Here is a 27,878-nt window from a genome sequence, read left to right on the forward strand (position 1 = left end):
TTATTCAGTGAAAATTCAAGGAGGATACCACCTAAATGTCTGAGGACTTTTTTTCTCTGCATAAAGTCATTTTCTCTCATAACTTGTTCTGAAAACTACAGTTACTTTTGCCTCCCAGTTGCTCACCTCCATGTCCCTTACTCAGCTCCCCTTCACGGGTCCAGAGCCACTGCATGCAGAGTTCAGGGACAGAGAGCTCATCATCTGCATTTCCCTTCTCTCAGATATTACAATCTGGCACTTTTAATCAGTGGCATCAAATAGTCGATTGATACATATTTGCTTTGATTCTTTTTAGATACTTACATTAGGAAAGACAGTTCTACTCAACCAATTATGGCTAAAGAAAGAATTTTCTCTTTGGGTGACTTTTAAAAAAGTCTGGTTGTATTTTTTATATATCTACTGTAGCATAACAGTAGCTTACTTTAGTAAGAAAAAACACTGGCATTCATGCAATGATATTAAGAAACTGAAAGGATAATATGGAGATGGGGAAGAGGGTCAGGGATTTACACTTATTTATATTCAATAATGATATTTAAAAGATATAAGTGGGAAGCCACTAATGCGCCAAATGATTGTACATTTGACAGAGTCTAAGGTAAATAATTTTTTTGCATAATGCTGAAATAGAGATGCTAAATTATTAAAGGAAGAAGAAGAAGCAGGTATGAATTTCCAAGGTATAAATAGCTAACAGATAAGAAAGGAAGCAGACTGCTAAATAAAAAAATGAGGACTGCGAAGAATTAGCTAAGCAGAACCCCAGCCAAGGCACTGAAGTCTAAGAGCGATTTTCCACTCTACACAAAGGACAGCCGGCCCACGGCGATGAAAGAAAGCAGGGCACAGAAATCCGGGATGAATGGGCAGTGACCAGCCAGTCACAGCCCCAGCAGCAGCCACTGAGCCCTGGTGAGGGATCCAGGGCAGCTCTGCAGAGCGAGGAAGGAAGTGCTCTGAGGTTAAATAGACTCCTGCCAGTTCTCCTGTCAGCTCTTCAGCACACATCAAAGCACGTCACAGAGGCACAGAGCAGAGAGGCTCCCTCTTCTCACCACGCCGAGATGTTTCCTACAGGCCCACGGCACCACAATACCAGCACCGTTTGGAAGAACTAAACAGGTTTGGAAAGAATGAGAAAAGACAGCTGCCTGCTTGGCAAAAAACAAAAGTAGCAATAAAAAACTAAAACACCATCATCATCAAGAATAACAAAGAAGCCCCACTGTAGTGTCACACACTCAAGGCGTCCTCTCTAAGGTCCTGCACTACCAACTGACCAGCATGGAGACCGAGCCATGACAGAACACCCGGTGAGACCTGGGGGATTCAGAGGCTCAGACTTTTCTCTCTGCAGTAGCTCACAGTTCAGAAAAACCAAATAAGGTCCTGGCACTCAAAATTTTGACCAGAGTTTTCCAGTTAGTAGCTAGAGAATCTCCAAGTGAGTTCTTGGAATTTGTGTGTGCAGGGAAGACAGCTCTGAGCTGGGACGAGCCACCTGATGGTCTTCTCTTGCCTCTCACGGTTACCAGGGAGGCTGATGCACACTTGACTCATTGCAAGTGCAAAGCTGTCTCAAGAGCTTTTCTTTCCTCTTTGTTAAGGAAACCAGGGGACAGTAAACAATGCTTCGTAATTTTATAATCACACATGACACAACGGAAAATAGCACGTGAGTGGGCCAGCTAAAATTGCAAAGCAAAGAGAGATTCCTTGGGAGCACTCAGATCGTATTTCATTACTGCATTCTAAATGCATCAAATCTGCGACTAGACTCAATTAGTACCAAGGCTGTCAGGCCAGAAACCTACCTCTTATGCAGGTCTCTTTGCACTCCTGCATGGTTAGAAATTGGTTCTGGTTTCCGTCGCACCCTCCGTATATGAACTCTTCACACTGGCCAGTGAACATATTGTAGAAGAATCTCTTTATCATCGCTTTGCACGGCCCATCTTGGGCCCTCATCGCACAAAAGGTAAACACAGGTTTCTTTGACTCCCAATTGATACTCTCTAGATAAAAATGAAAACAAACATGTAATCCACCATCAGCACAATAATAATGTCTTTTTCCTTTTATTTCTTTCTTAATATGTCCTGATCTTAAGAAAAGTATAATAACAACAAAATGGGCTTCTAAGAAACCATGGAAAGTTACTTTTTTAGTAAAACATCTAGCTAATAAATTTACCAAGTTAAACATATCACCACTCTTTCTTTTTACCAACTATTAAAGTTTAATATCATTCATTTATCAGAGAAAAATTGAATAATTTTTCTAGACTCTTTAATAGTCATTACTTGATCCAACCAACTGATAGAGAAGGAACTGAGCCTTTGCTGTGAGGCATTCCCCACTCAGGTGACTGGGGCTCCATCACAATGAAATATAGAAATCACCGTTTGATTTAGCAGTTTTAGGAGTAGATGCTGATGAACCAGTTTTTGGACCTCTCTCCCTAATCTATAGTTCCTTTATCTTACACACAGACATCTTTAGAGACAATAATGTATTTGCATACACACACACACACACACACACACACACACACACACACACTCACTGACACTCACACACATGAATATGAGAGCTGGCTGTGGTGTCAGATGCCTTTAAACCCAGCAACTTGAGAGCCTGAGGCAGGCAAGTTGCAAGTTGGTGAACAACCCAGGTAGCTTAGTGATTCCCAAACAAAAACCATAAAGAGCTGGAGATACCGCTCAGTGGTAGAGTACCTGCCTGAAACATCCAAGGACCAGGGCTCTATCCAAACTACAAAAAAAATAAGATAAGAACCTAAATATATAAAAGCAAACATAATTTTAGGTGTTTATGTTACAGGATGAATATACATGTTGTATTCTTTTAGTTACCATAATTTGTATTTAATAATACTGAAAAATCTCAAACAATCCTGTTTTCAATAGAATGAGACAAATCTTTTTGCCCTGAGTTACACATTTTTTATCTAAATGCTCAGTGACCTCTTTTGTTCAGAGAATGTTGTTTGTTGTTGGAAGAGATATGCACATCGAAGAAATATTTTTCGTGCAGATTTTACTAAGTCTAGCAATATCACTAAAGGTCTAGTTTTTATAATGCTGCATTTGATTGCAGAAATTACCAATGAGATAGATTGAAAATTATAGTTGTTGATAGGTAGTTGGGGAGATAGTACTTAATTCATGTAAAATTTCATTTGAACAATATGAACTGATTTAGGAGTCTTTGTACAACTTGGTGAATATAGCTAGTAGTATATTTTATGCTTGAAAAATGCTAAAACTGGACATAAAGTGTTTGCATCAGAAGTGGTAACTATGTGATACAGTGCTGTGTTAAGGAGACAGGTCCAGCTACTGCACACCACAGGTGTGCACCTCAGAATTTTCATGTTATCAGCTTTTTCTCAGGTTACATACAGTTGGCAAAACACAAATTTTCCAAAAAAAATTCATAATTTCTTACCTATAGCAGAGTGTATAGATTCAACAGATGTGGTATAGTATTATGCAAATAATTTTACCACAAAGTTAATAGTTATTGATATGGTTAATAGTTAACAGTTAGCCAGTGTATGTGGTAAACACAAGGTTCTCTGTCAGTTAAAAAGGAATTGAGAAGAAAAAAAAATGTGATTGATGCAAACAATAATGACAAAAAGAATGACTATGGACCATGTAGTACTCCTTGAGTAGTGATATATACTGAATCCAGGAAATTTCTAAATCTTTGAGAATTGATTACTGGTTTTATAAGTAGGGCTTTTAAACCTTGTTATCTAAAATACTTCTTCCACTAGAGGGCAGTAGTATTCTACCAGATTAAAACCAGTCAAGGTCTTCAGTTCATGCCTTTAATGTACTATAAAATAAATACCTGGCGCTTTAACATTTTCATATAAAGCGGATTAGAGCTGTCAAACAAATGGTAAACCCGTGAACTACAATCATCTAAAGGTAAATATATTTTAAAATTTTTGTAACTTCCAAATGTTTAAGTAAATTTTTGAAAGAATATATGCACATCATACAAGTTGGATTAGAAACTTTTGAATATCCTCCACCACTAATATTTTATTATGCCAATAATTTATAATATATTGATATCAAATAATAACCATACTTTAACAATTTTAAAACTTTAAAACAAAGGAATGCTGTTCTTTAGTTTTATATGAGCCATAAAATGATAGCCTTTGCAAAAATGTTGATATTCATATATAACTTGACAGCTGGCTGCTGTTTGACATAGGTGACATTATATATGAACCTGTAAATTTTATCTCAACTAATGATACAATTTTTAATTTCAAAATGTGGATTTAATGTATAAAATAGCATCTCACTGTTTTGATCTATTGCACAACTGCATTGACTTTTTTCAGCTAAAGTAAATTGATTTGACAAAAACAATAGAATGGAAATTTTTCAGACCAAATATTTGATAAAGTAGAACAAATATATGAAATAAAATTATAATAAAGTTATTGTGAACTGCATAATTAGCGAGTTATTAACAAAATTTTCATGAAAATTGAATTTTATGTACCTCAGAATTTGCATGTTATCAGCTTTTTCTCAGGTTATATACAGTTGGCAAAACACAAATTTTCCAAAAAATTTTCATAATTTCTTACCTATAGCATGCGTGTATAGATTCAACAGATATGGTGTAGTATTATGCAAATAATTTTAACACAAAGTTAATAGTTATTGATTAATATGTACATATTTAAAATTTGTTTCTTTTCTTTTTAACTCTGCAACATTTTAAACTATAAACTTATTAATAGTTCTCTCAGATAGAGCAAGAATTTCTTTTATCTACAAACGTGGATGTTAAGCAGTATAATTCAGGTTACAGTTCTTAAAAAATGGTTTCAGATTTGATAGTTTTATACTAATCTTAAATTTTATATTGGTGTAACTTTATTTATTTATTTATTTATTTTTATCGGTACTGGGGATTGAACTCACAACCACCTGCTTGCAAAGTAGGTGCTTATGCCGCTGAGCTAAATCCCCAGCCCTGATGTAACTTTAATATATACATGGTATTAATAAATTGCATTTTATGAGGTGGCTGAAAGTATTTTTTATGGACAAGCATCTGTATATAAATAAAAGTAATTTGTGATTTTTTTCTTTCATCACTGACATATTTGTCAATCTAAATTCAAAGTCACTGAAAGCTTTTTCTGAATGGTACATTTATGTAACTAATTACAAATGTAGTTTCACACTTTCAGGCCTAAGAATTTTAGAAAGTTGTAAATGATACTTCAGGTTGTTGAATTATGAGAACCTATAGCTTTGCAGAAAGACCTTACGTGATGTATCTGACATGGAGGATACTTTCTGTTATTATGATAGATTTAGTGTTGTAAGTTTCTATGCTCTGCACATTTTGGGGGAATTCGTAAATAACCGATCTATTGATTCAATAAATATCTGATCCCAGAACTCAGAATTTACTTAATTTGAGAAATGAACCAAAATAAAAATATTCTGGCACTTTGAATATTAAACTGTAAAACTTTAGCTGTAAAAGAAATGTTTACAGTTCTCCTCATATAATATGGTGGCCTTGATTCCCCTGGTGATGTTGCTTTGGAACTTTAGAAACCACTAGTACCTAAAGCTGTACACCTTTAGCAGTTAACTATAGACTTGTGGAACACAGGAAACCACCTAACAACTGAGCTGGAAAATACACTCAGAGAAACCCGTCTCATAAATTAGTAATTATCCTAAGATTCTGTCTCAATGATGATTCCTTACTGTTTTATTTAATCTATTTGTTAAGCTTTATCATTCTACTCAAGGTTCAGCATGCCATTTAACAAGTTTGCCACAAGGTGGCGGGAGTGCACCACAAAAGCAAGAGCTCGGAGACCAAAATTGCAAATTTACAGTGACAATGACAGTTAATTTTCCTGAATAATGCCTGGGCTCCCCACTTTTTGCCATCATATCATTTCGTGATCCCAACGTTCTGAGATAGGCGTCAGCTTTACTTTACAAATCATAAAAATACATTGCAGAAATTTAATAAATTGCCCAATCAGGATGGGCTTACCGTTGGATACAAAGCTCTGTAATGGTTTTAAAGCAAATCTCCTACACACGTCCTTAATCACTGAGGGAGCCTGTCACAGACCTGCAAGGCTTCGATTCCTAGGCTGACAGTGGGAGCAAGCACATACATTTACTCACACAAAATTTATTCTCAGTAACATTTTTTTCTAATAGTTATCAAGCTAAAAGTAATTTCGAAGATAAAAGATAATTTCACAGCAATTGCTATCCAACTTTGACTAAATTCTAGTAATTATAAGCTGATTATTCTTCTTTGGCCTTTATAATGCAGTACATTCCTTTCAGCAGCCTTGTGCTAGAAAACTCTGCATTGTGTGTGTGGCTCACACCTGAGCACACAGCCCTGGAAAGGGACATGTCCAGGGGTGTCATCTGACCCACAGTGTGTGGCTCTCCACTCAAAAGGGCCAACTTTCCATCTGGGTTTTCACTTCTCAGTGGAGTTCATGTTCCGATTATTGGCAACCTTGGGTTGACCAGTTGGACACCAGCCTCGGTGAGCTATTTGTGCCAAAGGAAACGAGCAGGTTTTGGCTATATCTTCATTCTCCTGGAAATTGTTTGTGAACTCATGGCCCTCAGTAACCTAGTAACGATGAGTCCACAGGCTACTGTCTAATGAATTTCACTGTTTTGAAAAGAAAATACAGACGTGTACGTCTTTGCTGGAAAAATGTTCCACAAGCTTTGTGCATTTTATACAACAGTTGTACAGTAGTAGTTATACAATTTCTTTGTAGTTTAGGATACTGGAAGTCATAGAATTTAAATAATTTTTAATTGCATAAAAATTGTGGGGTGGCAAATCTCACCCATCAATACAGGTCTGGTTCTAAACCTCCAAGAACATACCTGCCTTTATCTAAATGCTTCCTGCTGGTCTCATTGGTCTTAGTGCAAAGGATGTTTCTTTTTAAAAGGAGTTTTTGTTTGTATTATTATTTTCTTATCAATAATTTTACTGTCTTTCATCCTCCCTGCTGGTTGCTCTGGTGTTTTTAAGCAGTCTACCATGAGAGAAGCTGCAGAATTTGGTACATTTTTCTATAAAAGATGGTGCTGTATTTCATCACATTGATGTATTTTTATAAAAGGATGGTTTGACCTTGGACCACGTGACAAATTGATTCAGATGAGGTTATGATATTGAAAGATTAATTAAAGACAATGGAGAAGCAAAAGAAAAACCAGGTACATATGACTATGTTGACTACCTTAAAACCAAAGTTATCTTTTAGCCACATAGGTGTTAAGGAGCCTTGCGGTGGATTGTAAGCTTCAGACTTGCGATGATGAGTTCATTCTGGCTCCTGCTGCTGTCACAGCCGCAGGAGTTTCAGGGGGCTCCTGGGTTCCCGGCAGGGACTGTCCCAGCCAGGTGAGGGAAGTGACCCTGAGAGCACTTGGCTCATTCATCCTCAGACCAGGATGGGGACATTATTCTGTCTCTGTTTCTGTCTCTGTCTGTCTCTCTCTCCCATCTAGGAATGAACACAGGATCTCACACATGTGAGGTTCTGCTGAACCACACGCCCACTGCATCCCATTCCACTCTTTCGATTTTGAGACAAAGTCTCACTAAGTTTCTCAGGCTGGTCTGCTTTTACAATCCTCCTGCTTCAGCCTCCTTAGGATTATATTAATGCTCCACCATGCCTGGTCCATACACTGCTAGTTTCAAGACATCATTATTTTATCCCACCTCATTCTAAGAAAAGAGCCAAATGAAGGGCAAAAGGCATCTTATTACATCTCAAAATGTACACTATTGCTTTTACTTTATTGTACCAAGTTCTCTCTCCCAGAAATTTTTGCAGTCCTACTTTCCCATCCAAGTTCGCAGGCAGTCAGGAATGGGGGGACCTCCTCTCTCCTTGCATGAGTGTCCCCTTTGAGTATCACCTGCTTCCTGGACTATGCCGATGTAGCCCGTCTGCGCTTCAGCTCTCTCCATGAAACTGAGATTCCTAGAAACTGCTCTTGGCTATCACGGTTTTCCCAGCCTCAAACATACAGCTGCAGGCATCACCAGGCATGTATTTAATCTTCATTAAAAGGAAACAGAGTGAACCTACTCATCTTCAAGAGCTGCTGGCTGTGTGAAATACGACTGTACTTGGGGAACCGAGCGCACATCACAAACTGTTACACAAACACTAGAAGCTGTCCCCAGGTGAGTATCCTCACAGTCACTGACATTTTGACATTTCTACGAGCAGGTCACTAACTTGCTACATAATTTTACTTTCACAGAAGACTATACCTTTTACCTAAAATAACAATGTACAGTCTCTTCCTTATCTGTTTGCACTGTAAGTGTTCTCATTTTTAGACTCTGAGATTTATGGACTAGAACTGATGACTAGATCCTCTGCTCTCCTGCACGAGGTGATTGTTGCAATTCACCTGGGAAATTCTTGAACTGGAATATAAGTAAGAAGGAGACAGGGGCTGCCGTCAATGATGTCCCCAGCCAAGGATGTCACCAGCCTCTTTTCCTTCTCGTTATCGGGGCCAGAGATTTGTTTGTGCAACACGTCGCTTCTTGCAATATTTCAGGATCACTACAGTGTTTAATACTGCCAACAAAGCTTTCACTAAAATGACCCAATTTGGAGCTTAGTTTAAAAATAAACATAGAAGCCATAGACGGTGACGCATGCCTGTAATCCCAGCACTTGAAGGCTAAGGCAAGAGGGTCACTGTGAGTTCCAGGCCAGCTTGGGTTATCCAGGGATTCCAGCTCAGCCTGAACTGCAGAGTGAGAGCCTGTCACACAGGAAACAAACACTCAGACAAACACACACATTAGTTATGGAAAAACAGAAAATATAACACATTGTTTAATACTAAACTGGAGAGCTTTGAAAACTAAAAGGGAAATAATGCTTCTAACACATTACCTGTAGTATCCATATAATCTTCTTCTTCTTCTTCTTCTTCCTCGGGGTCCATATTTAGAGCAGCAGGGAGGAGACTGAGCAGCAGACATACGGAAGCCCAAAACATGAGTTCTTTCCTCATTTTACAAATCACCTCTGAAACAGAATCCAGATACACCTAATGTGTAAATGAGTGTTATGGGGTCCTGTCCTTAGGTTCCTATGGATGCTTCCAAATGCAAATTTCTATGACCATCAATATGTGCGGCTATGGATCTTTATCCACAGTTCTGCGAGTTATATTTAAAATATATTTATAGAGCATTCATATTGGTAGACAATCCTCAGTTCTCACATTTAACAATATTCAAGTACAGATCATATTTCAAAATACAAATTAAAAGGACAATACCTGGGAGACAGCTAAATACTGGCTAACATGATTATGGTTTAAGATTCTTCTCATGTACTATTTTATGTGCCAGATCAGTGTCAGGTGTTCTTCATTCTCATTTAATTATATTTTAATTTTTGTGCACTTTCTGCTACATTTTGATGAAACTTCCAATTTCTGGTATCTGTCACTTTCTCTCATCCCTTTTATTCTTTAACAAGAAAGCTTATTTTGAGAAACTCCAATTCATTTCTTCTCAAATATATTTGTTTTATAACTAATCACACAGAGTTGAAGGTAACATATCTAACATTCCAGCCAGACCCTTTTCCCAGTTCAGTCTCGACAAACTTAAGAGTTATTTGTTTCAAAAGAGTTTCACAGGAAACTGAGTTTAAGAAAAAGCCAACATATACCTTAGGGAATCAGACCAGCAGGAGAAGGAGAGCTTTCCTGTTTCGAAATGATTTAAAAATCCATAGCAAAAATTAATAATCATGATCATAATAATAGAAAATCACAAGCAGCTCTTCAAAAAAAGCTGATTTCACCCTTGGCTCCAAAAATAAAAGGAAATGTACAATGTTTTTGCAGCAGGGAGAGAGGGAAAGAAACAGACTCATGCTCCTGCGCATGCCCGCTCAGCCGCTGCTGTGAGCAGTCAGTAAAGAAAGTCAGATCTCAGCAGCAAAAACCAGCAAACACAGTGAGGATATCCCATCAAGAACAGTGCAGAGACTTCTTTGGTTACATCTGTAGTCACAGATACAGTGTTACTATTGTACAGGCACAGTCTACATCATTAGATTCAGGTAGCTTTTAAACTGAATAATGACCAAAAAACTCACTTTACATGAAGCATCATTAAGGGTACTTGTGGCAGAGTCTAATATATTTCTCATGATATATTGGAAGTGTTGACATATATTTGATTTTTTGATCAGTAGTGGTGATATAAACCTTGTAAATTAAATCATACACTATATGCATCCATAAATTTTATGTATATTTAAAATTATATACTTAAATTATATGTATATTTAAAATATAAATTCAAATTTCTTATTATAATTTAAAATAAATTTTTAAAAAAATATAACTTTAAAAGTATTTAACACCAGGCATAAATACACATGATTTTAAATAATCTTTCTAATGTAATTCTAGCCTTTATCTTAATGTTGAGGTCATTTTTGATAGACTCTTCTATTTCCACTTGAGTCTGAGATATGCAGAGTCCTACTGTGGTTTAAGGATAACATACAGCATGTTTTTTTATATCACCCTGATGCGGAAGCAGGCTGAGTTTAGGTACTCACTAAAGAACAAGAGAATTAGCACTAAATCCATCAAATTTCTTCCTTACATAGAGGCAGCTTAAGTGTTACCTAAACTTGTCCTTTGGTTTTTCTCTGGTTGTAAGATCTGTAGCCAGGTTGGACAAATTTAGGTTGAAAAGTGTTTAGTCATTTATTCTAGAAAATATGGAGCCATCCAGAGCTAGAAGAACAGGTTTCCATGAGATCTCAGCTCTAGAGCCAAGAAGCTGAACTCCAGCAGGTGACTATGACCTCTTTCTGTCCCTTCCCTTGCAAAAGCTTTGTTCTACTCAGTGCAAACCAACTTTCTTTACACAATAAGACAGCCACTTACTATTCCTGGATTTTAAATCATAAAGATTCTACCATCAAAATGGAATGACTGCTCTCTTTATTCAACAGGTTCAAACAGCTTAAGAGCAGCATTGAAGAGCTTCACTCCGTAAAGAATGCCACCCTTCCTCATGGCAGCTTTCAAGGGGAGAAAGGTGGAAGACTTGTGTGGGCCCTAACCAGTCAGAGGTCTGGAATAAGAAAATGCAGAAACACTGCAAATCTTAATGAAATTTTGGGTTTGGGAGGTGGAGCAAGTGAGTGTAGCTTCTCGAAGGGAGTATTATTGTTCCAGAGTGCATGGAAGAGGGTTGGACTACATCCATCAGTGTTGGCAGCCGCCAGAGCTGTAAATAGAACACATGGACAGGGCTGCAGCATGGCTGGGAATGGCTGATGTGAGGACAAATAGACACCTCAAAGGGCAAGAGAAGGCCACAGCTGAGGACACCTGGATCCAGCCCCAACTAACAAGACAGAGATGGTAGTTGCATCATGTAGTGAAAGTCCATCTGGAGCCTTTATAAGACAGTTTTCCTAAATTAACATAATGTGTTACTTCTAATAGTACTTGAACCACTTCCAAGCTCTTGCTTAACCCCTTTCTTGTTTAAAAACTAAATAAATACGGGCTGCCCAGAGACATTCCTTGCCTCAGCGCCCAGAGTATTGAATTGTGCTAGAGGGTTTTAATCCTCCTGGAGCCCTAAAATCATAGCACTTGTCTTGTTTATTTAGGCCTTTACCATATACTCATTTGGGAGACTGGGGATCTTGGCCAGGTCCCCAATAAATCAATAAGCCATTGCCAGCATAATTTTTAAATATAATACCATAAGTCATTTTTTCTGATCCTGACATCCACTTACATAAGGAGTTAAAAGGCCACTTTGCATTTATTGTTGCAAATAATAAATATTTGGGGAAGTATTTTGTGGGTGCATCTGCAGTTATAAGGAAGCAATTTGTTCAGTTGAGGGATAGTTTTTTTAATGGAATTTTCTAGATTTTCAGAGATATTGAGCAGAGGCGGATGGGAAGCTGCAAGGCAGGAGCTGCTTTCCCACTATGCTGGTTCTAAGTTCTCTGGCTCCAAATGGGACATGCTTGGAGAATGTGTAACATGATTCTAACACATGAAGCAATACTTCCATGGCTTCTGGCTATCTACTACTATACAAGCCTTCATGCATAATGATATTCCTTTGCATAAGTAATTCCAAATTGGCTGCTAGTAGACAACAATATTGTTCAAAGCCATAGGTGTGTGCGCCATATCTGATAACTATTGGAGGTCACTCATACCAGGTACAGCATAGCATTTTCATGCTAAAAACATAGCTGTTTACAGTTTTCTTCCAGGTGAACCAGCTTCACTGTTTTTCAGTGAATCTTGGACCAGATCCTTTCCCTCACTCTTGACTACTGTTCTACATTTTCCCACTAAACTCCACACCAATCTATATTCAACTGTCATCTCACTTCAGGTCTGGGATGCCACCTACTTCCATAAAGTTATTCCACTGACCTAATATATTTATTTTATTTTCTAATTAATTAAGTTGAAGAATGTAATAGTGCTTTTTCAGAGGGTGTTCAAAACGCCAAGTGAAACTAAACTAAAAACAAAGCACCAAAGCGTAGAAGCTATACATAATTTCTCCCAAACTTTTTCTTCTTCTTTGACTATTCTGACTTTTCTATTGCATTACTTCAATTTATAATGAAGTCCAGGTGCCTTGGGAAGCTGGGATTCTTTTCTTTTTCATCTACTGAGCAGAAGCACACACCATGGCTGGAATTTTAGATTAACCAAGGACTTTTTGAAGAGTCAGAAACTAAGCACATTTGAATGTGATTCCCTCTCCAATTCCAATGCCTGGACTAGTAAGAGGTGGAGGATACAGTGAGCTCAAAACAAACTGCTTCCATCTTCATTCTCCAAAGAATTCCACTGCTATTATATTTTCTTCCATATTCAAAATCCTGCTTTCACATATTCCACAAAAATATTTCATGTTTTGTTTTGATGTTATTCAGCCCCATTTGCCTTCTCTATTTCTTGGTTGACTCGGGCTATTACTTAAAACAACTTGTTGAGGGTGTTGATAGGTAGGATTTCAGGTACGAATTCATGCACCCACAAACTGTTTTCAAAGAGCGAGGCTGAGACATCACTGCAGTCACTTGCAAAGGAATGAGATTGGACCCCTTTCTTGTGCCATTTACAAAAACCAATACTACATAGATCAATGAGCCAAATTTAAGAAGTAAAACTTTCAACATGCTTACAAAGCAGGAGTACATTCTTGTCATTTCATGATCAGACAAGCCTTATAGACCTGATATCAAAATCACAAGCAACTAAAACAATAAATTATGCTTAATAAAGATTAGGAAAATGTCCTACAAAGTGGTGCATGAAGAAAATAAAAATAGAACCTACAGGACAACAGAAGACATTTCCAAAGAAAATATCTGATAAGGACAAACAATTAGAATAGACCTTCACCATCCATGGATTCAACTAAGTACAAATAGAAAATATTCTAGAGATAATCCATATACACAGACTTTTGTTTCAATATAGTGCAACAAAGGTTTATATAATATTTATAGTGCACTAGATGTTATAAGTTACCTGGAGATTAAAGTACGTGAGAGGGTGCGTGCAGGTAATATTCAAACGTGTGCCATTTTATGTAAAGAACTTCCAAATATGCAAATTTTACCATCCGTAACAATCTCTGAACCTGTTTCCCAGATAGACCAGAAAGACTATATATACAAAATAACAAAAACTCTTACAAATCAATGAGAAAATGATAAATGGCCCAATTAAACCTTGGGTAAGAGGCTGGACATGGCGGTACACCTCTGTAATTGCAGGCACTTGGAAGTCTGAGATGGAGGATTGTAGAGTTTCAAGACAACCTGGTGAACACAACCAGATGCCGTCTCAAAATAAAAACAGAGAACTAAGGGCGTACTACTCCAAGTCGCTGGGTTAAAAGGCTGGTAGGAGGGAAAGAAAAGTAAAGGCGGTGAATAGTTTTCCTAAAGAATATATTCAAATGAACAATAAGAATCGTACATCTCTAGCTGTGAAAATCAAAACCTAAAGATACCGCTTCATACACGAATATGGTTGTAATCACAAAGCAGATAGCAAGCAATGCAAGTTCTATTCCAAAATACATACCAAAGTGAAATGAAAACATGTGTGTACACAAAAATGTGTGTACAGCTCTTTACAGTCAAAAATTCCAACAATTGAAATGTCTAATCGAAGGTGGATTAGTTTAAGTGAGCTATCCGTACAAAGGAATGCAGGTTAAGTGCTGATCACATCGCAGCATGCAACAATCTTGCAAACACTATTTAAGCGAAAGAAGCCCATTATAAAGGTCCAGCTATTGTGTGGTCCCATTTGTATGAAAGATTCAGAATAGGCAAATTTATAGAGGCAAAACAGAGACTTACAGTTGCCTAGGGCTGGTGGAATCGGAGGAGGAGCTGGGAGACTTTTTAATTGATGTGGAGTATCTTTTCCAGGTCATAAAAACAATCCCAAATTGGGAGCAGCAGTGTTACAACAACTGTGAGTACACCACTAAAATCCGTTAAATCGTACACTTTTAATGAATGAATTGTACGGTATGCACATTGTATCTCAATAAGGCCATTTGAAAAGTAAAAAAAGAAAAATTCGGAACATAATTCTTTCATAGCTTCTCTTTTCTTTCTACAGATGTTTTCCTTTGCTGCAGAGAAACTTTTTGGTTTCGCATAGCTCCACGTATCTACTTTTGCTTTTGTTCCTTATGTTTTTGGTCTCATACCCAGGAAACCATTGACAAGATCAATGTCAAATAATTTTTCCTTTTGTTTCTCTTCCAAAAAGTTTTACTTTCAGGGATTATCTCTTACATCAGACTCGTAAAAGCACTAAGTACAATAGTCGTTTCCAGGGCCAAGAGGCGTGAGACAAATAGGAAGTTGTTCAATGCTGGAAAGTTTTAGTTACAACAAATAAATTCTATCAGTCTGCTATAAAGCACAGTGCTTACTGTTAAGAGCATTTAGTGCTTCAACACTCATGACTCTCCTAAGTGCTCTTACAAGGACAAAGAAGAAAGATATAAAATAAAAACAAAGACAGAAGAAAGCTTTTAGAAGTGGTAGAAGTGTCTGTTATCGCGAGTGTAGCAAAGAATTCAGTGTTTGCATATTTCCAAGCTCATCTTCGTGCGCATATTAATATGTGCAGTCATTAGCATGTTAGCTACATAGGAGTAAACCTAACAGGAATAAAACCTAATAGAGTGTATCAACAAGGCCATAAATCTCTATGGAACATTTTTATCTGTATTAAATCACAGGCAAATTCTTAGACACATATTTAATTCTGTAGCCATATAAGTCATTCTAGCTTTCTCTACTGGCTGTCCAAACGCAGAGTGAGAAGCCTGACTTTAACCATTACCACTCATGTGATTAACTGTTCAGTTCCAGCGTACATGTTTAGTGATATTAAAACCATGAACCCACAACTCTGTGGGTTCCAGCTGCAGTGCACACATGCAGTTCCTTTTGCCTTGAGACTTGGAGCCTCCCTTTTTCTAAAATCAGTTAGGTAGAACTCCCCCCAGCTTCTTCTCAGTGAGGTCGTTTTACACATGCACAGGACACTGAGACTCTCGTCACTGTCTGGGTTCATCCCTGGCATTCCTTACACACAAATGCATAATGCATGTCACATATTCACCGATGCACCATTATAAAATCACTGTACACTCCTCATCCCCCGAGTGTCCTGATAAGGACCAATCTTTCATTTTTATGTATTTTTGCCTTTTTCCAAATGTCATGAAGGAGCAGTCATACACTATGAAATCCATGGAGACTGTCTTCTTACCTACAGCAATGTGCACTTAAGATTCATCTGCATGCTCCCATGGCTCCAGAGTGGCTTCTTACTTTTTCATGTCACCAAATAATAGTCCCTTATTTGGGTCCTCCACAGATTGGTTATTCACATATTGAAAGCTGCTTCCAATTTTTGCTGATTGTGAATGAAACGTCTATATATATTTGTGTGTAGTGTGCACTGAAGTTTTCAAATCAATTTGAAAACATTTAGGGGAGTGATTTCTAGATTGCATGGTAAAAATTTGCTTGCCTTTGTAAAAAAAAAAAAAAGAGAATATGTTTGACTTTGACAAAGTGTCTCACAAATAGCTACGTTATTCTATACTTCGATCTGCACAGAGACAGCTCTCCTATCTACCAGTCTTTCTTTAGCTATTCTATGTAACAACTGTTCGCATTCTCAAGTCCCTGAGAAATCGTTTTTAATGCCTTCCTTGGAAAAGTGCTGTTTAAAATTGGATCATTTATTTTATTATTGAGTTTGAAGGACTTTTGTATATTTTGGAATGACGCCCTTTGTCACATGTGAGTTGTGTGAATATTTTTACACGTGTGGTCCTATTTTATTATTTTGTTTTCAGTGACTGTCAGGATACTTCTGCTGGATGCGGAGGTCATCAGCAGCACTCCGGGGCAGGCTCACTGCGCCACGGAGGGTGAGTGACTGTCCTTCTCAGCCTCCCTTCCTTCCTACATCTTGCAGTCTTTCTGGCAATCCCATGGCTTTTTGAACACTGCACATTAGGACTCTGGCTCCACTAAAACTGTTGATTTTTAAATAAGCCACGGACATTGCAGGTTCCATACTTTGTAGTTGCTGTTTCTTATGTGGAACACAGTCTTCTACAATATTCTGCAATGTCAGACTTCCTTTATCATTCAGGACCCTGGTCAGACAGCCTCTTCTCCCCAAGGTCTCTGAGTACTGTGTGTAAAAACGTGCGATAACCTGTACGGTGGTCAGGGACAATGACTGCAAACCAGTTCTATGAAGTGCCAAACATTAGCTCTGTAATTTATAAAGTACGTGAATTTCACGACGTATTTACTCTGTCTCTGTTTACTATTTTATGATATGAATCTTTTGCTAGAAACTTCCTCAGAGTATTCTATGAAAGCTAAATGGAAATGAATTGTTATCACTCATAATTTTTATAATTGTTTGCTGGTGTTTTATTGTTTTGTTTCAGTTTGGGGGGCAGGGTGCTGGGGATTGAACCCTAGGCATTACTTGTGCCAAACACACTCTCTAGCACTGAATTACCCTTCCAGTCCTCATGTAATTCTTTTTTGCTGTTACTGGGTATTGAATTCAGGGCTTTCTGGCACCTGTTAGCAAGCACTCTGTTGCTTTAGGTGTAGACCTTCAGCCATCCTCAAGTAATTTTTGACACCATTTTGAGTACACTGTAATACAGAAGCTTATTCAGTAATGCAAATATTATCTCAGTGTCTTCAAGGTCTAAAAACAACTGAAAAAAACCCTACACTTTTCTTTCTTATTAGCTTTACCTAGGAACCAAAAATTGCTAGACTCTAAAGTGAAGTGATACACACCTCAGCATAAAACCTGTAGTCTTCTAAGGATCTAAATCTATTGGGGTTGAAATACTTGGGATGAGAATTTATGGGGTGATCAACTGTCCGTGAGTAGGAAGCTCACAGAACAGAATTAGTTAAAAGTAGCTTGGATTATAGCATTCTTTTTCACACACATTATTTTGGGAACGCTAGGATAAAACCAGCAAGCAATTATTAATCTTTCACAAGCTCTAGGGATTTTTTCTCATCTTTAATCTAGAAAACATGTGTTGTATTTATGCACAATTATAAATACAATGTTAATATAATCTTTCTAGTTGTAATTTGCTTTATCTTTGATGGTTGAACACCAATGTTTTGTGATTAACCTATAAATTGACCTGTTAACCTATACATTAACCTATAAATTTGGTACATCTGAAAGAAAGAAATGTTATTTTGGTAGCTTTATTACCTATGGCCTACCAACAAAAGACACGACAGAGAACTAAAAATGGAGAAAAAAGGATAACTTGAAAAAAATGAAGCAGAATTCAATTTTCTCCTCAGTGGCAGCTAATGCTGTTATTTTCTTTGTGTATATAACCTCCACCCATTCAATTTGGGTGAACCCCAGGGCGCGACCCTTCTGCCCACTAAAACCTGGCAGTCATCAGTTTTATCTTTAACCTGTGTGCCTTTTTTTCTCCATCTCTCATTCTCACCCTCTCTCCTCTCTTTCTCTCCTTCCCTCCATTTCTCCCTCCAATCCTTCCTTCCTTCCTAGCTCTTTCCTTTCTGTCCTTCTTTCTTCTGTTTCTCTTTTGGGGTGAGTTTACAACATACCAATTCCAAAGAAAACAAAGAAAATAATAAAACTACACTACGGGGAAGGGAAATAGCAATTTTTATAGTTTTCCTTTTACTTTTGTGGTTTGAAGTCTGCCCTTTGTAAGTAGCACTCAGATGAAAATTCCATAATATCTGTGGTAACTGGGAGCTGGAAATGAACTTTTGTTAAACATATTTCTTACAAGGCTTCCAATGCATGCTTCCTAATGCAGAATTTAGATAATCTCCGCAAGAAGCTTGAGAGTCAAAGTTTTCTCACAAAAAGAGTATTTTCTGAAAAGAATGCATTGTGGAAATGTAAATACTTGGGCAGTTTCCCGCGGAACTCTATGGCTTGTAACTGCCCATGTGCTGCATACCGAACTCTCATCAGCTGGACAGAGCCTTATTTACTGTCTCCCTGGAGCCCACATTCCCAAGGAATTGAGACATCACTGTAATAACAATATTTTGTCATTTAGATTATTTATATATGAGTAAAAATCAGGATAATGCAGAGGTTCTAGCTATAAGCTATACATACATGTATCCCAATTCTTTTTGAAAAGTTTTTTAAAAGTGGAACTATGTATCTCTATAAACATTGTGCAATATTTTTGTAATGATTTCCTGTTTCTTAAATGTTTTTTCTACTACTTTATTGTATTATAATAATAATGCTGTGCAACCAACCAACTAGGCAGATACATGAAATTTATGATAGAGATGCATAATTTGTTTTTCAGCATCATCTGCTTAAATGGATCATAAGATTCTGGAGTACATTATTACACAGCATCCCTAAAATAAAATTAAAAAAAGATTTCTGAAATAGAGACCAAGGTCCAATTCAGATAAAATAATTAACAAATGCATTACTTATTTATTTCTTGCTACTCATTTCTCACAAAATATTACTTTCATTTTGGTTTAAAAATGGTTAGATGTCACCAAAACCACAAGATAAAAAAAATTGATTTCTCTGATTTTCTAATCCTACATATAGAATCCATTAACTGCTATGTTTTTACAGTGGTTATTATTGTGATTCTTAGTTCAGTGAGTTGCTTAACTTTTATTTTCCTAATTTAAACTCGGTATTTCATACTATTGTAGAACATTTCCACATCACTCCAAATATATATATCAGCCCAGATCTGAACTAACCACATTTGTGTAAGGCGTAGGTCATAAACCTTAGAAAATCTGGGGCTTTGCCACTTATACCGGGAAAGGCACAAAAGTTCACTGAGCAGTCAAAACCCAAAGGAACACAATAAAAATAGCCTAAACAAAGGAATGTCTAAATGATAGACTTGAAAAATCTGTCAGGTATTATATATTTTTTCCCTTCAAACTTTAAAGAAAGTGAAAACCACATATACAGACATTTCAAAAATCTTGGCTAAAACCAACAGTAGAAAAGAACAAATCCTACTTCACTGGAGGCTCATTTGAGCACGTAATTATAGTCAGCTCCTGAGTTATCTGGGATTGATTTCATGTTGTAAAATAAAACTATACTTGGATCTCATAGGTAGGTGCCAGGTTATTGCCACCTCATGTGTTTGTCGATTAATTATGACAGTCTTAAATGAATAACATTTTCTATTGAGGGACATTTATTATTATTTTGTTTATCTTCATTTTATAAAGGAAAGAGTCTGTGATTGAGAGTGATAAAATGTCAAAAACAAGGACAAATAAAAAAATTGTAAATGCTACACTGCAAGCTCAGCTAATTTTGAAAAAAATTCTTTAATTTTTTCTTTATGGTATCAGATGTTTTATGAATGTTGGTAAATTTGAATATAAGTAAAAATTACATTTACACATTGACGTGATTTTTTTTTAAAAATTAAAATGACATAATAATTTGAAAAAGACAGAACGGATTTGAAAAATGCAGTCATTACTGTACAATGGGATTGTATTCCAAACTGTGTTTTGGGACTCGGAACATACCATATTACGGTCAAAATTTATGTCGATAGACAAGCTCATAAAAGAACAAATAAAAAACCCTGACGACTTCCTGTCAGCAGGTCTCAGTGCAGGATTCCAGGCCAAGGTCTGACAAGGGTGCTGAATCAGACGGCAGTAAGAAGGCGTGGAATGGATCTTTCCTTGGTGAGGACATGAGAAGTTTTGTGGCTAAAGTTCACAGAATCTGTCTTACTCTGCTAGAAACAGCATAACAAAATAATAATCTGGGTGCCTTAAGCCACAGAATGCTATTTCTCACAGTTCCAAGACTGGAAAATCCCAGAGCCAGGCTCAGGTGAGGTCTCTCTTCCTGCAGTGCAAATGGTGGCTGCTCTCTCCTAAAGTCCTGAGGAGTTCCCTGTGCAGGCTGAGACACATCTCTCTCTCTCTCTCTGTTGATCCTCCTATAGAGCCATTCATCCCAGTGGATCTCTTCTAATGCTAATCAAATCCTGTATCTCCTAATACAGTCACCATGAGGGTTAAAGCTCCAGCATAGGGATTTTTAGGAACACAGTTCAGGCCTGCTCAAGATCTTCCTACTTTTTCAAATGTGGAAGCCAGCACTTTCCTTTCTGCAAAGGTATGGACTTGCTGTGCTGTTTCTTGGTGCATTATTAAGCTTGAGGCAACACTGGTGAGGACCTAGCATATTCCTATACAAATGTAGGAGACACCAATGAGAAAAGTGCACCTTCTCACTTTGTTTGTTTGTGGATGTCTCATAACAAGGAAAAACTGTCCTAGGAACATAACTATTGTGTTTAATATCATCTAATAAGAAAGTGTCTTTTTTATTTTCAGCCAGTTAGTTGGGTGGGCTAATTATGCAACAATTGGAAAGTTTTATTTTGAAGTTAGAGATCTTTCATAATAAACATTGAGTCCAAAAGACATTCTCAGCTGCAGCCAAGAGAAATTTTGCGATAAATCCCTTCCCACCAGCTGCTCCTTATCCCCGCTCAACGCAGGAGTGAAATGAAGTTCTGCTGTGGCGTTGACTCTTGTTGGATGGTGTCTTCTCAGCCTTCTTCAGACATGGAGATAAAATAGCGTAGTACATATTTATGTACTTATACACTGTCTGTTCTAGTAAATATGTTTTTCACATACCTAAATTATTATGTCTGTTCTTTTGGTACCTAACAAGATTAAAGAATGTGAAACAAATTGATTCATTTAAAGTGCACTAAAAAGTTTTTCTCGTGACAATTAAATAGAGATGCATATTTTTCTCAGATATGCCGACTTTCATAGATATTATTTTGTATTTATAGAGCAACCTTAAATGCTTTACAGATAATATTTCTAATTATTCCCCGCAATAATCCTGTGAGGTCGATACTACTCCCATTTTACAAGACAGGGACTGAAGCACAGAGAAGTTAAGTGACTTGTTCAAGGTCACACACTTAAGTTCACTGGAGAGCTGGGACCTGACAGCCGAAAGCCTCATAAGAGAATCTTTAATGAAAAAATCTTTAAAATAAACTAGCAGTAGTAGTATGTTAAGAAAATGATTTTCTATTACCATCAAAGAAAGAAGGAAGCTATATTGATGGTTAGAAGCCACAAGACCCATGTGGTACAACATCTCCAGTGAGGCATTTCATCAGCATTGTAATGCCCAGAAATCAGTTTCTTTTTGTACTTATTATAAAAAGCCTTGATCACACAATAGTAGATATACTCATATTCCTATATGTATTTTGTGATCTTTTGATTAAAACCATATCCATAATGTCAGCTTGTTTTTTTCAGTAAAAATCCTATTATATTCTTCTTTTGATGTAGTGATTTCTGTGATTCTAATAAGCTTGTAAGAAGTTCTGGAGGTCAACCAGAAATTTTGTTTTTTCCCATCTCTGATGACTGTAATTAAAAATTCTTCTAACTGCAGTTATCTGAAATTGTCTATTTAATTTTTGTTTGAACCACTTAGAAAAAAAGTACTTTTCATGTAATTTGTGTAACTATATACATCTAAAGTAAATGTTCTATTTGCTATTGTTGAAATAGCATTTATTCTAGTAAAATTTTACTGTTAAGATTTATTAATAATTTTAATACAAAATACATACTTTCATCCAGCAGTAAAATATAATTGAAGATAAACATTTTTCTTACTGCATTTCTAAAACTCTTAGCATTCAGAGAGACTTTATTCTCTTGATTTCTTTGCTGTATATTTAACTGCTCTTTTCATATGTACAAAGGTAAAATAGTGTCTTAAATTGGAGAACATAATGCTTCTCTCCAAAAACATAAAATATAACACAGAATAAATAAAATACTGAGTAGGGATCCACATACTCAATCAGAGGCAATCAACACTGCATATCCCTTTGTAAGTACGGAGTATGCAGATGCTCCATACTTGAACACAGTGTTTACTTATATGTATGTGTGTATGAGTGATCATACTCCATATGTGGTCTGATAACTTCTTCTGTCTTTGAACATCATGATTTTGATATCTTTCTAAACTGATCTGCATAATCTTATTTAGTGACTACATAACATATTTGTTGGGTAATTAGAAATTTATTTTATCATTCCCATGTTGCGGGGCAATTAAATAATTTCTATTTTGGCAACTGCAAATTTCAATGCAATAAATATATTTGTAGCTTAATATATCAAAGTGCTCTTGTTTCTTTATGGAAAATTCATAGTAAGAGCTATTGGAACTAAAATTTGTGTATTTTTATGTATGTTTATAAACATTTATAAAATTTGTATTCAGAGTATGACACTAGTACTTTGTTTAGGAGCATAGAAAAGTATTTATTTCTTTATATATTTGCCTATGGGTGAGAAAATGTGTTGTTTTAAAATTTTATCAGGTATTGGTTTGGATTTCAGCAAATATCATTGTGGGCAATACAATGTAAGAAAATTAGAGAGCTGTTTCACCTACTGTGAGGGTGCAATGTAAATACTGTCAGTGCTAAAGATCTGTGTGGTCTTGTATAGTTTTTTAAAAATAACTTAAAGATTTAAAAAAGGTGAGACAGAGCAAATATTAGTGTAGATGTTATTTCATACAGAGAGCAAGTCAATATGATAAAATCATGAGAAAAGAATTAGCATAAGAAATAAATAAGAACCAGGTGTGGTGCCTCACGTTTGTAATCCTTGGACTCAGGAGGCTGAGACAGGAGGATCACAATGAGTTGCCTGTGCTACATAGTGAGTCCAAGGCCAGCCCAAATGACATAGTGAGATCCTGTCTCAAAAACAAAGCCCTCCACACAGAAACAAACAACATCCAAATTTGATTATATCTTTTTTAGGAAGAGCTTTAAACATCTTTGAGATTCATTTCTCATTTGGTAAGTGAGCCTATGACAACCTGCTTGTGTTCATGATGAGTAAAAGTAACATGTGTAACTCACACAGCACAGTGGGCAACCACTGAATTTTACTTTGCAAAATTTAATCCAGGCCTACAAACTCCATTATCTGTGATTTCTACAGCAGGAGAAAAGATTCCAGATGCCAAATGAAATTTGATAGAAGCAGTTAGAACAGATTTTTAAAAAACTGGCCCACCTATATTCAGAATAATAGATTTAATTTATGCCAAACCAAGCCAAGGGATAAACGGCTGGAAGCCGAGGAGGATGAGTGAAGAGGGATCAAGAATAAAAGCAGAGTCCACCGTCTCCTACCCTCAACCTGTCTTACAATGACTTGAGTTCAGCTTGACACCAAATTGAAAGTGTTAGGTACCGGCTCTTCTCTGTGGAAAGTTAGAAAATAAAAATTGAGAAACACAGGACAGAAGTAAGTTATTGTTTGCTATCATCAACCACAAAGAAGTTTAGCTCTAGGCAGGCTGGGGGATTAGTGCTCTATTGAGCACTATAGTAGACTGAAAGGGGTCGGTGTTTGGATGATAGCAAAGTGAGATACCAAGATCTCTGCAGTCCTGTGGGGGAAATGGATAGACAGGGGATTTAGGTCAGTGGCATAAGCGCCTGCCTTGCAAACAGGCAGTCATGAGTTCGATCCTTGGTACTGATAAAAAGGAAAATGACAAAAAAAAAAAAAAAAAAAAAAAAAAAGCATGGGAAAAGTGTGTGAGAAATTTCTTATAAGTTGAGAGAAGACAGAATTGTCTTTATATGGTAAATTTTCTTAGAATAAACTTCAATGAAAGAAGTAAGGAAATGTAAGGAGCAAGATTTGTACTGACAGAGTGTTCAAGATTCTACAGGTTTGTGAAATCTGTAGAAAATAGTAACCCAACCAAACAATGTACTATGTAAGATCGTCACCAATTATCATATATGCCGTTTTTAATATTACAGCATCACAAGAGTGATGACAGACAAAAATACACTTAAAATGCACAATCTGCTGAACAGGTGCACTTGAAAGTTTTAATGCAGTGATTTGAGGTATACTCTGGAATATCAGAAGATCAAGAGCTTCATGTTTTGGAAGGAGAAATGCTTATAATATGTCATAGAATTTTAGAAATTGAGTTGTAGGAAAGGGACCAGATTTGTGGGGAAACTAATAAGCAAATTCAGGTAAATTTCATGATTAAAATAACACAAGGAAAAGAGGAATCAAGGACAGCTCCACCTTCTGAGCTGAAGAGGTGAATGTAAGCTTCCCCACAGGAGAGGAAAAAAAAAAAAAATACGACGCCTTACAAAAGCTGCGGAACTCAAAATGCAGTAATTTGAAGTTGCTTGAAATATTTGTGAGGCTTCCAGCGGAACCACACAGGAAGCCTCATATTAGTCCACAGACATGAAGCTTACAGTTCAGGTCTCTGTCCCCAGCACCTAAACGGTAATTATTTCTGTAAAGTAGAGGAAATGTGTTTATGCAGCAGTGATTTACACAGCTCTTGACATGGAGTAGGCACTTTTCTAAGTGTTTTAATAAACATTAACTTGTAACACCTTCTTAATGACTCTAGATTATAACAGAGTGCATTCCTACTCATTGCCAGCTGTGGGAGACAAGTGATTGGCCCGGATGTGGGAAAGGAGAGCTGAGCACCAGTAACGGAGAGTGTGTGTGAGGGGATAAAGAGATGATCAGGAGAGGAAGAACAGGGAAAGGTAACAGGAAAACTCTTACTTAAAATATGGGCTCGAGATCTGGAATGAATGTGATACACTGACAATCTTTAAGTGCTAAAAGTACAATGAACAGAGTAGTGGTAATAATACAGTTTTATTATGCCCTTTCTGCATACAGTTGTCCAAAACTACTAAGACAGAATTAAGGAAAAACAGGTGGAATAATTATGTCTGCGTTTCATAGTTAGATCTATTAGAACATTTTTCAAAAGAAAGTGACGTTCACTTTTTTGAATGAGTCACATTTTTTCATCATGACATCTCTGATTCTGATGCTACCTCAATCCGGTGGGAAGCAAACTTCTTTATAGCGTATTATTTTCATCTACTTATGAAGAAAGAATAAATAAGGTTGATATTTTATATCCACATCAAAGTGCAGGTTTCTGAGAATATAATTCGGCTCTATTCTAATGCCAGTAGCTTCAAAGGGAAGGAAATGGGAAAAAATGCAAATGTACAAAATGAGTTTTGGCTTGAGAAGGAAAAGAAAATAACTAAGATATTAAATGTGTTTTTCTGCTGTATATATGAAATAAGAATGAGACCGGGGCACTTGCTACTTTTGGCTTTTTTCCCTGTTGCATTTACTCTTCCGTGTATCTATTAGGCAGTAAGACAGGCAAATGATATTTTAGGACCACACCATCTAGCCGTCTCTTGATTATTTCATTAATGCTCAATTCATCTTAATCTAATAACTCATGTAGAGTATGACACCATGTATATGTGTTTGCAAAGAAATGGAAAGACAGATGAGGCCTCTCTTACAGTGATCACATTGGATTTCTGGCTCCTCAAAATCGAATTAATAGTGCTATTATTTTTTTAAATTTCAATGATCAATAGCTAAAATCAGGTCAAGTTCTTCATTTTTATTCTTTCCTTCCTTTTGTTCCTGCTTAAATAGATACATTGGAGACTTCTCAACGTTTCTATAGCTGTTTTTCTTAGCTTGCTGCTTAAGAAAAAAACCACTAAAATGTTAGCCAGCACAGGGAAATTTCCTATCAAATATTCCTATCGTATGAGCTCTAAGGAAAGAAAAGAAAAGTTTATACTGAAGTCTATATTTTTAAAATATTTTAATTTCAGATATAATAGCTCAAGTAACTTTCTCATTAAAAAAACAATAAAATATTAATTAACATTTTAGCCTTCAGTCTAATACACATTTCAAACCAGTAGTAAGTCATAATTCCAGTCCTGCCAGTGAGGGCATTCCCAGTCATACAAACAACAATAATGTTGGAAAACCCTCAGAATTCCAAGGGTGCTGCTCAGGAAAGTACCTAGGAGCAGTCCGAGTTGGATCCGGACTGGAACAACAGCTGTTGGTGGCTACCTTCATTCATCTGTTCAGATATCCCCAGTTCAGCGTCTCTGAATCACCAGTGTAAAGGAATGGGGACCCTAAGAAGCTGAATTAGCTTCCCATAGAAGTGGGTAATAAATTAACTTCAGTTGCTTCCATTCAGATGGTAAAATATCAGACCGTCAAATAAGAAGCAGCCTAGGCTGCCCAAAACATGATAATCAGGGCCACTTCCGTTTTAACTCTCAGCATTCAAAAGCAGTTCTTACTTTCTTTTTTCTCATCATTCTAAATGCTTTGTATTTTATTTTTAGTCTAAATTTCCATTATTTTTTCCTATCCAAATCTACCTACCACATAATTATATAACAGGAATGAGATAATGTTTTCAGGTTAAATTCCTTATATCCTTCGATATTTCTGGGGAAATAGACCAGAGATTTAATATTTATAAGTTACTTCAATAACTAGGTTAATTTATAATTGATTAAAAAGTATCACATTGTATTTTACGAATTATCTACTATATTAAAAGCATATAATAATGCTCAGCTTTAAAGGTGTAAAATTGAATTTGCTTATCAAAATGTAATCATAGAACGAAGAGAGATCTCGAAATGATTTTATCACTTTTTTTGGTTTTGGAAAAGATAATCTTTTCTTTCCTTGAAGATTTCTTTTCTGTAGGAAATCTTATTCAACATGTATCCCTTTTCTGTGTCAAAGTTATCTGTCATTAAATGATTTATCTTGCCCTTTTCAGGAGACGTTATTGATTGACAATCTTTTTGATACTATTTACATATTTTCTTTCACTATTTATGCACATGTCAGATACATCTTCTATGCTGGTTTACAAGCTCCTGAGCAAACTATGGGCTCCATCCTAGTGTGTAAATACACACAAACACAAGCATTTTCTCATACACATTCTTGAAGACTACCTAAGGATGACTGCCCAGGCCTTTCATAGGTGAGGCCTCTAGTACCACTGGAATGAACAAAGGTCACTTCTGTCTCTGTGTCCTCCAAATAAGGAAGTGGTAATACATAATACATGGTGCAGGTAACTGCTGATGAGGACACACTGGTGATATGGCAAATATTGGGTCCTCAAAAACTGTTCTCAATTTTGTTGAAAGGGCTAATG

The 27,878-nt window shown here is 36.6% G+C and overlaps 1 protein-coding gene across 2 annotated transcripts in view; it reads right to left on the bottom strand.

The window, feature by feature from the left end:
- The window catches only part of Tfpi (tissue factor pathway inhibitor), a 56,545-nt gene that overhangs the window by 20,895 nt on the left and 7,772 nt on the right, over nt 1-27,878 (bottom strand). For both annotated transcript variants that reach the window (XM_063259417.1, XM_063259418.1), the window contains exons 2-3: nt 9,014-9,148; nt 1,821-2,021 (exon numbers count right to left, since the gene is read on the bottom strand). In XM_063259417.1, the coding sequence (XP_063115487.1) occupies nt 1,821-2,021; nt 9,014-9,134 (322 nt within the window). In that variant the 5' untranslated portion in view covers nt 9,135-9,148. The remainder of the gene's footprint in view (nt 1-1,820; nt 2,022-9,013; nt 9,149-27,878) is intronic.

This window comes from Cavia porcellus, unplaced genomic scaffold (genome assembly GCF_034190915.1).
Source record: "Cavia porcellus strain 051 isolate PalLab524CR breed Dunkin Hartley unplaced genomic scaffold, mCavPor4.1 scaffold_12, whole genome shotgun sequence".
Lineage (NCBI taxonomy): Eukaryota > Metazoa > Chordata > Mammalia > Rodentia > Caviidae > Cavia > Cavia porcellus.